The sequence below is a fragment of the Papaver somniferum genome, chromosome 7 (assembly GCF_003573695.1).
Source record: "Papaver somniferum cultivar HN1 chromosome 7, ASM357369v1, whole genome shotgun sequence".
Taxonomy (NCBI): Eukaryota; Viridiplantae; Streptophyta; class Magnoliopsida; order Ranunculales; family Papaveraceae; genus Papaver; species Papaver somniferum.
The window spans coordinates 24,074,302-24,085,492 of NC_039364.1; the positions used below are offsets into that span (position 1 = coordinate 24,074,302).

At 37.3% G+C, this 11,191-nt stretch overlaps 2 protein-coding genes across 8 annotated transcripts; both read right to left on the minus strand.

The window, feature by feature from the left end:
- Window positions 1–974: 974 nt before the first annotated feature.
- LOC113294373 lies at window positions 975–2,336 on the minus strand. The gene has a single exon (XM_026542770.1). It carries the CDS (start codon window positions 2,334–2,336, stop codon window positions 975–977), a length of 1,362 nt encoding a protein of 453 aa, XP_026398555.1.
- Window positions 2,337–5,747: 3,411 nt separating this feature from the next.
- LOC113296718 lies at window positions 5,748–10,986 on the minus strand. 7 transcript variants are annotated; one of them, XM_026545041.1, is made up of 3 exons: window positions 10,827–10,986; window positions 10,325–10,463; window positions 5,748–6,465 (listed from the first exon to the last, which is right to left on the minus strand). In XM_026545041.1, the coding sequence occupies exon 3, from the start codon at window positions 6,396–6,398 to the stop codon at window positions 5,898–5,900; it is 501 nt and encodes a 166-aa protein (XP_026400826.1). In that variant the 5' UTR covers window positions 6,399–6,465; window positions 10,325–10,463; window positions 10,827–10,986; the 3' UTR covers window positions 5,748–5,897. The 7 variants fall into 7 exon arrangements, with proteins under 7 accessions (XP_026400826.1, XP_026400822.1, XP_026400823.1 ...); XM_026545037.1 differs by having other exon boundaries at window positions 10,289–10,463; XM_026545038.1 differs by having other exon boundaries at window positions 10,325–10,416; window positions 10,827–10,971.
- Between the last annotated feature and the right edge of the window lie 205 nt (window positions 10,987–11,191).

The window sequence follows — 11,191 nt, forward strand, 5'->3', positions numbered from 1 at the left end:
ATTTGAAGTTTCTTGTTTGGAGAAGCCAATTATTAATATTTATCCATCATCAAATCTGTGCAATCAAAACTTGATTTACAAGAACTCGCTTTCAGTCTCTCAAGTCTTACTGGACACTTCCCAGATGTTAACTAGCCCAAGGCCTGAATCAAAAGAACAAATAGCAAGTAACCAGCTTACACAAACCTGACCCAGAAAAGTTGGTACTGGAAAATGAAGCCGATATTATGGCCAGTACGCGAATTTGAAGACCTTGTATATATTCAGTTGTAAAGAATAGTTAAGAGTTGATCAACAATCACAGCATTCTCTTTGATCCATCCAACTTTAAGGGTATCTTATTGATGTCTACCCCGTGGATTTCATTTTAGATGTTGAAGGTGTAAGGGCTGATTAAACGTGATCAACCAAATTAAGTACCAACTTTTTGGTAAAGATATCATGATTTAGCCTACTCTTTTGTTTTGGTTCTCTCCAATGTCTCAACAGCTCTCATCAACATATTAGCACGTAAATACATTATTGACAAGCCTCGAACTAACGTAATAATATGACATGAGATGGAATGAAGAGCAGTAGTCTTTTTTTTATAATGCTATCAAGTAACAACCAAGTGTAATTAGCATGAATAAAGAAAGCTTCCATGTTAGCAAATGCATGAATGCTGAAAGCTGGGAGCAAAAAATTGATGACCAGCAAAAATGTTCACCATTGAGAATTGACTGACACCATATCATGTTTCTCAATAGTCCTAGCAGTGTTTGAAGTGATGTTCTGGAGACATAGAACCAGCACTTGTAGTGCCATTGAAGTCTGGTCGGGACGTTTCCCTCTGTTACAAACCTCGTGCAGGAGCGAAATTTTACTGTAATAAGTTGATGCATTTAACAACCAGTGAGACAAAGAAACGGTATGATTAAGGAAATATTTACTATATGGAATTAACATTACACAACCAGAGTCATACAAAAGATCTACGCCTTTTTATTGCGTCGACTCACTTGATGAATCCATCCAATTCCTTTCAAAGCCTTGGAAAATTTAACAAGATTCGGTTTCCTCATTCCCAGATTCATCTTTCCTGTTGAGAACTTCAAAGCTTGTAAACAACATAATGGCCCTCCATCCATTTCTTCCTCTTCATCATCCTCATCTTCAACCTGGTGGTCATTTTTTTGGTGTTCAACCTCAATTTTCTTCAAGGTTGCCGTCTTCTCCTTCTTTTTTGTCTTCATTTTGCCGGTATCAGTATCATAAGACTCCCACAGCGAATCCATTCCTTCTTCACTCCCATCAACAGTTTGTCTCTCTTCATAAAGCTTACATGCCAGTGTCCTTTTCCATTCTTTTTCTTTCCTCATCGATCCACAAACTCCAAAGCTCGAACCCGATTTCGCATTCCCCTGCTTCATGTCTTCCCAGTCATTATCGGAGAAAAAATCAGTTGGAACTAAACACTCCTTTCGAATTGACCCACTAGCTTTGTCCAATTTCTTGACAATTTCAGTCACATCTGGTGTATCATTTCTGCCACTATCAACAAGTATTGGTGCCACAGCTAAATCGTTGTCATCCTCCTCATAGAGTCCGCCGGAAACATCAGCCGCTGCATTTGACCGATCATCGTCTGTTAGTAACGAATTATCTTGGGTTTCTCCAATATCCTTAAATGTTACATCTTGAGTTAATTCTTCATACACGGTGATAATATCCTTGTCATTTTTCTCTGCTTCTACATTGCAAGGACTAGATCGATCTTCGCATACACTGACTAAATCCCCAGAACTCGAATTCATGAGTACTAGATTGTCTGCAACTTTGAATTGATCATCAATTTCTGAAGAAGCTTCAATTATGTAATGATCTGCAGGTAAAATGCATGCTTCAAGCTGTTGAATGATGTGAAATTCAGAGCTTTGAACGTCGATTTTAGATCGTAAAGTGTTTATGATCGAATTATATGTATTGAGCAGAAAACCCGAGTTCGATCCGGCGAAATCATCGATAAGAGAGGGAGAAACAGTGAGGAGGGCGAGGAGAAGGAGTGAAGTGGTGACGAACAGCGGAGAAAGAAATGATAAGAGCTTGACAAGGTAAGGTGAGAAGAAAAGGAAGTAAGAAAAGTACAGAGGGTTTGAAGATATGACTGAAGAAACAAAGATAAAATCAGAGAGGATTAATGTTGAGAAATTGGTTCCTGTTGTGGTGCTGGAAGTACTAGTAGTAGTAGTTGTTGTTGTAGTGGTGGTGGTGGTGATTGTAGTTTTGGATGCTGCTGTTGTGGTGGTGGTAGTGATTTTTGAGTAGCAGAATTTTGATGACAACTCTGTCTCCATGACTGGGAGAGTGATGGAGAAATGTGCAAGTGACAATGAGAATGGTGTGTTGTGGTTTTGTTGGCGTTTTTCATGATCAGTAGTAAAAACTGAAAAAGGGAGTGAGGAGGAGACAGTAAAGTGTGAAAGATGAACAGTGAAAGTGGCGTGAATGAAGGACACATAAAAGACAAGACAACCACTGTTTGGTAGAAGAAACACCTTTACAAGGAAGAAGGTAGTCAGTCAATGACAATCCTTTCCAAAAAATCATCTCTTAATTAATGCATTTCAAATTAACTTAACTAACCCGGCCCGGATCCTAGAATTCACAAGCTAGATTGAGACCCGCTCCGAAAGGAAGGAAAAAAAATCGGATTTTTGTAAAACTAGTCGGAAAATGACTACACAATAAACTGGTATGAATTTGGGTATCTAGTAGGTAAACACCACCCATGAGTTAAAGCTACATGTAATAATGAAGAGCATGTGAAAAAAGACTTAAGTTAATTAATGCTTATGGTTTTTCTAGTAGTAGTACCTGCATTAATTGTAATTACTTTCACTAATAAGTAGTATCTTCTTTGAAACGACCGGTCCAACAGAGTAACTACCATATATGATTATCTCCAAAAGTGCACAAATTATTAAAATATCTCTCTCTATTTCCGTCGGCAGAAATGACATTTGAGCTTACCTCAAACAAGGATGACAGTCAGGAGTCCCCGTTGGTTTAAATGATAAAACCCAAGAAGATAAATATTAAAAAGCCATTTACGGATCGAAAGCCATCATAAAAGTGAATTTGCTTTTGATTATTTTGTCTTCATTCTCTGAAATTGGTTTGGGCAATAATAAGCTTTCTTTCTTTTTCCATTTACTGTCCATCTAGACATACACGGGGGAATGAATAGAAACAGCAAAAGCTGAAAATGCAAGCTTTACAATAATTCAATGGCACACATCTCTTGGTGTTGCAATCCAGACAAATAGATTTAGCCAAACTGAGCGCCAGACTGACTTGAATATCCCCATCCACATTGTTGCCTTCCGATACCAGATTTTTTTTTCCGCAGTGAGGTGCGTGGGGACCCTCAACATCATAGTTGTTGCATTTACACATTACAGTGGCAAAAAGCACACAAGATAAAAGGGTGAAATGAACCGTTACCAGACACAAAAGGTTGCTCTATATATCCATGGGTCCAAAGTAGGGGTAATTTTGTATCTACCTATGAAATAATTATTAAATTTACATGACAAGAAACCACATTAAAGTAGTCGGACAAAATAGCTAAAGAAGGTAAAATGTTTTGTGGAGGAGGAGGAGGAGGGGCCTTCACATGGGAGACCACTCAAATATAAGGCCACTCGAGTGTGTAACCCCATTTCCCCTCCCCATGCAAATAATGGGTCACTTTGCTCTCTTAATAAGAGGTCCCATTGTGCACTGACCTTATTTCTAGTCTTCGTTGCAAAGTTAGTCGACTTTGTAGTTAGTCGACTTTGTAGGTTGGATACTGCAAAAACCACGGTAGATTCCTAGAAAAATACACATCAATTACAACAATGATTTTTCTTTAAATGGTTATTCTTTTCACGATTCGGCGAACCAGGTTGAGGTTCGGCTTAAATTTATGAGCCGAACCAACCAATTGATGAACGGTTCGGCTCGTTGAAACTGTTCACAGTATGCGCCGAACAAATATTTTCCACTTCCAACCCATTTGGTAGACACTAGTTCGGCTTGTATGAAAGTTTAATAGAAAGCCGAACCTCTTCCTGAGAGTTTTGGAATAAAAATTATCAGTGCTTCGGCTTATATATTGAAAATTGTATGAGCCGAACATATTATTATTAATGGTTCGGCACATATTGAGAATATTGTATAAGTCGAAACCTCTATATGTTCATGGTTCGGCACAAAATATGATTATCGTATGAGCCGAACCTAACTATTAATTTCCCTTTGTAGTATTTAACCTTGTGATATTCTTTGTAGTTCGGCTCAAAACTGATATGCATCTTAAGCCGAGTCGTTCATACTTCATATGCACTTTCAGGGTTCAGTTTCAAGAACAGCTCGGCGCAAATCTAAACTTAATTTTAGGTTTTTGTATCATGAATCGACGATTATCAATTAACTTTTCACGAATAGAGAGGAGGTTCGATTAACTTTTCAAGAATCGTCGAATAACTTTTCACGAATCGACGATAATCAATTTCGGCGATGGTGGATGAAAAATAAATAGAGAGGAGGTTCGGCGAGCGGCAGAGGAGATGAGGAAGAAAAAAGGTTGGAACGAAACTGATTTTGTGTTTGTTAGTAATTTAAAAGATTTAAGGATATATAGGTAATTGAACTACCCATAAGGTACCCCTTATAAGGTCACCCAAGTTAGGACTATTACTTTGTATGCCTAGAATTTATATACAGAGTAATGCCTTTATGGATGCATAAATGGCAAAAATTGGCATATGGCCCAGGTAGTAGTGAGTTTTCATTAACCAAAACAAGGCAGCCCATATATCTCAGACCCAACATAACCTTCGCAGAGAATTTCCTTCAATTCATCTGGAAACTCACATGGATGCAACACCTCCATCCCAGGTGCAGCATTCTTCGCCAAATAATCTGCAGCTCTATTACGATCTCTTGAAACTTTGACGGCCTGCAATTGCAAATGGAACTCCGGCACGAACTCTCCGATTCTCTTTAAGAGCAAGTCTTATGTTGGAAAAGTTCCATCTTCCATGCCACCTCAGCATTTGGAATTGTGGGTGGAAACGCAAGTGTAGTGGTGGAACAACAAAAAAGCTAATCTTAATAGCGTTGAGCGCTAATCAGAATAGCGCTAAAAAAACGCTATTCAGAATAGCGCTAAAAAAACGCTATTCAGAATAGCGCTTTTTTCTCAGCCATTAGATTTCCAATGGCTAGTTTTAAATCTACGGATAAAAAAAAGCGCTTTGTGCTATTCTGCCCAAAAGTAAAGAAGGTCGAAAGCTTCCTGGGGAAGAATTTTTTTAGAACTGTAGCACCTCTAATAGCAGTCTATGTTATTACTAAAAAATCAAGCAAGGTACCGGGGGATGGGGTGTTCCAGTCTGAAGAACTTGATGCTGACTGATCTAGACATTCAGATAATCCTAATATACTAAGAATCTAGTTTTTTTTTTCTTTTATCTGTTATTCTCCTCCTGTATCCTAAGAATAGTGCTAAGAATTGTTCTACAAACTACACATTCAAGTCGACAAAGGTACCTAGTAAATTATTCTCGGCCGGAGAAGCTGATAGAATGTTAAGCTCTGAAAAGTTTTTCAAGGCCTTACACCACCAGCACTCGAATAGGTACCTAGTGCTGCTTAGACTAAATTTCTGCAAAATAAAAAAAAAAAAAAAAAAAAAAAAAAAGATCTACAGAAACATAAGAAAGGAAATTGTTACGTAAACAGAGATGAGCCGTAGTGGACATGCATAGTATAAGCTATCTATCCAGTATATATGCCAAACATAGATTGTCAACTCGAAAATTACCCAATACAGCTTTACTTTAGATTCTGCTCAAGTTTCAGAGAATTTACTTTTTTGTGTCAGTTAAGGAAACCAGTGATCTAAGAACTCCAGGACCAATCTTGTCAGAAAGAGCCCCCTTATCTGATATTATAAGCGCCTGCTCCTTCACATAACTTTGAAGTTTCTTAGAATCAATATCAAGTTGTGTTTGATCATTCTCCAAGATTGTGTGACATGCGTGAAAAGGAACGCAAGCAAAGACGTCTGCCCCAGGGAACATCATCCACGTCTTCTCCTTTGAATCATGATTCCCACAGGTTTGGCATACTTCTTTCACCAATGGCCTTGATTCAGGCCCTTCAATTTCCTTCATGATCAAGTCAAAAGGAGTTGGAACACTTGTTTTCGTCGTTCGTGCTCTCTTCCTTAATGCTGTTAGGGCTTCTCTATTACCATTTCTCAGTCTATCATTTTCGACAATCTGGTGTCGAGCAAGAAGAAGTTTCTCTGCTTCGATTTCAACCTCAAACATCTTTTGCTGAATTTCCTTCATGGTGGCATCCATGACTATTCGTTCTTAAATTGTTTGAACTAGTATGGAAAGCACCTGCTCTTCTATTGCTTGATGTGCACTGTAAACAACAACGACAATATATCATCTTCATTGATTGAAATAGAAATGAATTCTTTAGTAAGCAAACTTCAAAAATTATAATCCACCATAAAAAGATTGAACTTTCATTTCTGCCTTAAGTCTTAGCAGTAACCGCTAACCTCTAAATAAATCTATTACTTCTGGGAAAACAATGTCTCTCAATAATTAATGAGTTTCAACACCAGAGAAACTTTTGGTTTAACTTTTTATCAAACTGGTTAGGTGCATTTTTCATCCATGTTCAAAAACAACATAAGAATTCATCAAAATTTAAGAATTATTCAAGTCCCATTTTCCCCTGAGCTTGACGGTTGACATAGAAGCAACTAAACTCAAAAGCAGCAGATATTTTAAGTTAGCAAACAAACCTGGTCTAGACTAAAGTAACGGACTTGAGTTCCAATAATATTCCTACTAAAAAACCAGATAAATCGAAAATAGAGGAACAGCAAACTCTCTCCTAAGAAAGACAACACTCGTACGAACAAACTATTAGCCAATTTAGTTCATCATATTAAAGTTAGGGTTCTCGAATCAGCAAATGCAAAAAAGGGGTTTATTGCTTTTTGCTTGCCATTACAGATCACGTCATAAAAAGAAGCAAAGGTGATGACACGTGTGAAGTCATGAACGATAAAACCTAACTAAAATTAAGCATTGGAACAACTGCGCAAACAATATTTCACAAGAACAATGAATGGAATGAAAATATATCTGTAAATTCCCTTCCACAACCTTTCCCGCCCACAACATTAGTTCACAGAACAGACCTAATCACCTTAGTTCACAGAACAGACCTAATCACCTTAACTGGTGAGATATAAAGCCATTCAGACAATACCAGTTCAATTTCCAGCATCATAATTAGAAGGAGGCAAAAGAGGTCAGAGCACAACAAAACTCATGAAAGAAGATACTTATGCTGAGTTCACTTGAAACAATAAGATATAGAATCAAAGTTTTCAGGAAGGACAGTAGTCGAAAAAAAGGAGACAAAAACAGCAGTTCAGCACTTGGAAGAACCAACTGCAACCAAAATCTGCTATTCTTTACGTATCTAGTATCTATAATGAACAAGGTGTCACATATGATGATTTCAGAACTGCGTTCACCACATGAATAACCTATCATTCTATTCGGGGAATAACCCCTTGTTAGGCACTCATGCCTTATCTGCCTTGTTTGAGATTAATGCTAAAACTCGACGTTGTCTAAGTCTCCAAGAGAGGTTGAATTTAACTAAGGATAACTAGTTAAGTCGTACGATATTCTTCTACTAGGTCTAACAGTAGCAATCAATTGTTCGCAGGGTTCTGATTTCAACAGAACTAAGTGAAAAAAATCTCAAACCCCTCGCCCATTATTTCCTTCTATCTAAGCATACACATAATTTTATACCACTAGTACTTTATTTTCTCTATGATTCTCTGTTTCTAGGGTTTTGCTGGTTTCGAAATTCTGATTCAAACAACTTCAGCAACAGTATCAAGTTGGATGTCTGGCTGGGGAATGAAACTATTGTTCATTCAAGCATTTTATCAAACATCTCCAAATAACTACTTCCTCAATACAAAACCCACAACAACATCTATAGAGTACAAAAAAACCATCACTTCAACAATTATTATCAAAAAATTCTTAATTTCTTGATAACTAATTCCTAAATTTCTTCTTCATCGAGAGCAAAACTGGGAGCCTAACGACATTGTGGGTTGTCCACCATTTGACAAATGACTTCATATACTGGCGTAGACATGGTTTATCTAACCATAAACGCAGAAGGTAATGAGTGCCTGATAAATGTATATGGCTTTGGGCGGGATGTGGATAAATAATTTGGCGCAGAGTGTTTGATCAGCTGACCATATTAGACTTGACTCTTCCTTCACTTTTAAAATTCTAACTTCTGTGTTCTAAGGAAGCCCATGTTACTTTTGGAATTAAGACAACCACTCTACCAGAAAATCTGGGTCTATCAAAAACAATCCTTTAACTCCATTTTTTTTTTCTTCGGAATAATATCCCTAAAAGCTTAAAAACAATATCACAGACCTACTGAGAAGTCTCTTAACGTATTAACACAAACAATTGACTGACAGGCTTTTACGAACATAAGAGACCAGATGACCATGCGCGGCATGGGGGGCGACCAAAGAGGGTAGAAAAAAGACAACTAAAAAGTAAAAACCAACAAGTGATGCCTAGATGTCAATGGGAAAACAACAGAAACTGAACTAACTGAATAGACGAATCCTGACTTCTCTTAGTCCATGCACAAAACTGGTAATGTCAAAGCCAAAATGAAGCTAGCTTCCAAAGTACCACAGTTTATTTGAATTAACATGATTCAAGTTCTAGTACTTGGCTGCAAAATTCTGTGCGATATGGAACAAGTTTTATGCGTAATGCAGATGCAAAATTCTCAGAAACATTCTAACAGATATTGCACTATCAACTTGGTCAATAACATCAATTGGTACACCAGTGGTGGAGCGTGGAGCACCCTTCTAAAAATTAGCAACACAATGACAAAGAAATAACTATTTGTCGTGCCAATAAAGGTCCTTATCAAGAAAACAGAACACTTTCCATCGATTAATCATGGAATTTCAATACCATTCACCATGTGAACTGCATTATTTGATTGATTCCAAATAAAATAAGATTAGGAACTTACTGGTGCTAGTCTAATATTTGAATGGAAAAACATAACCAAATATTAATGCTAAGGAATTTGCTAAACAAGTTACATAATTTGGTTATGGCTACAACAGCAGACACTAATTGAGCAGTGTGACTACAATTCTTTCTTCAGATCCCTTCATTGTGGTGCAATTCACACAATAGCATTCCTAAAAAGTGTGCAAAAGTAACATAATTCAGGTTTTCGAAGAGCAAATGAAATTTATGCATAACGACATGTACCTGAAGGTCCTGAACTACAAAATCAAATCTACTTAGAAGTCGAATACATACCCAAATGGGGAACCAAACAACAAGCGCTCCAGCTACACCAACTCAGACAGACCAAAGTAGTAAAAGCAACAGAGCTAAGATGCATCACCAATAATACCAATTGCATAAGCACCCAAAGCAGAAGCCCCTCCCAACAACGAAATAGTCACAAGTAGATAACTCAAAGGCGGTGGCACCTGAATATACTTTCCAAACAAATGGAATACAACTCTAGTTTCCAAGCAAATAACAAGAACAACTAAGGCAACAGCACAATTAACAACTCTAATACTTTGCAAGCTATTCGAATTCATCGTAACCCACCATAACCTTCTCCTAGTTGACGCATAAAGTTGAAACAAAAAGAGCACAAAAAACAGTAAAAGCAAATCACGGATACACGCAAACATAATTCCATGATGAGATGCAACATGAAACAGAAGTGGCATATGGACCTAATATCATAATCGCGTCGGGCACTTCACCACCATGGTAACCAATATTATTCTCTTGTTTCGATGTAAACGATGATACTGTTGTTGGAATGGTAAACAACCAACAGAATCCACAGCTAAAATCATAAATAATAAGTTGAAATTCATCATACCAACAGCAGAAACAGTAGCCTAAGTAAACAAAAGGGATCTTTGTTTTTGTATCCTTCAATTTCAGCATTAGTAGGTCAAATAATAGGGATCTACTCCCATTTGGTAAATGCTAATTAAGAATGCTTCAGTGCTAATTAACTGAATAGTTGTTTACAAAAGCATCCTATCCTCTAGCTTTGCATAATAAAGAGGAACAGAAATAGGAAAAGGAGTAAAGCAAAGTAAAAGAAAATGTACGTGATGTTTAGTTAGGTATCTCCTGATAGCACGAACCTTCTTGTTCTTGTTTGATTCTTCTAAGTGCAGACTTCTGCTTCTGATAAATCACAGTAAGCAACTGTGCAGTTGATAGCCTCACCACTTTGCTGCATCCAAACACACAATAGCAAAGTTATTTCACCAATCTTCCACTCTGTAAAATAAAGCAATTATTATGAGAACCCATTACTATTAAACCGCACATAAACAAAACCCACTAATCAAAATATCTTTAGAATCCTTAAAACGACAATCAATTTCAACAAGGCACTTCTTTAAGGTCTTTTATCAAACAGTGGTTGAGCATTGTACATACATATAAGTGTTTCAAAATAGGTCAGATAAACTATAACCTAGAATGAATACTAGTAAACATTAGTTCATGAATCATGATTATTATACTGATAACTTCTGCAAACAACTATACATGATCATCTCTATAGTTACAGAAAGTTTTCGTTAGGATACCAAAGAGGAAGTATACACACAAAGGGAGGAGCTTTGATACACGAAATACCTTTAAAGATGAAGAAACCATACCACGAAACGTTTGTATTTTTTTTCTTTGATCAGAACCACGAAACGTTTGTAGCCTGCTCGTATCACTGAAATTTGGAAGGAGGAAGAAGTTTTGAAACAAAATTAACCGTACACAATTGTTTATACTTTATATGCGTCTGTTGCTGCTGATAACCGGGTCGGGTGTCTGTATCCAATGGACCAATACCCAGTACAAAAGTTCCAAGGGAGTCTGGTAAAGTACCCCTATCCCAACGGAGCAGTGCTATCCCGCACGACTTGCGGGAAGCTATCCCGCAGGCGGCTTCTTTATCGTTAAATCATGTTAAAATTCAGATTTAACAGCCTTGAACCCTTTACGGG

Coding starts and splice junctions, on each gene's coding strand:
- LOC113294373 (XM_026542770.1), bottom strand. CDS start 2,336: ATGGAGACAGAGTTGTCATCAAAATTCTGCTACTCAAAAATCACTACC.
- LOC113296718 (XM_026545041.1), bottom strand. CDS start 6,398: ATGGATGCCACCATGAAGGAAATTCAGCAAAAGATGTTTGAGGTTGAA.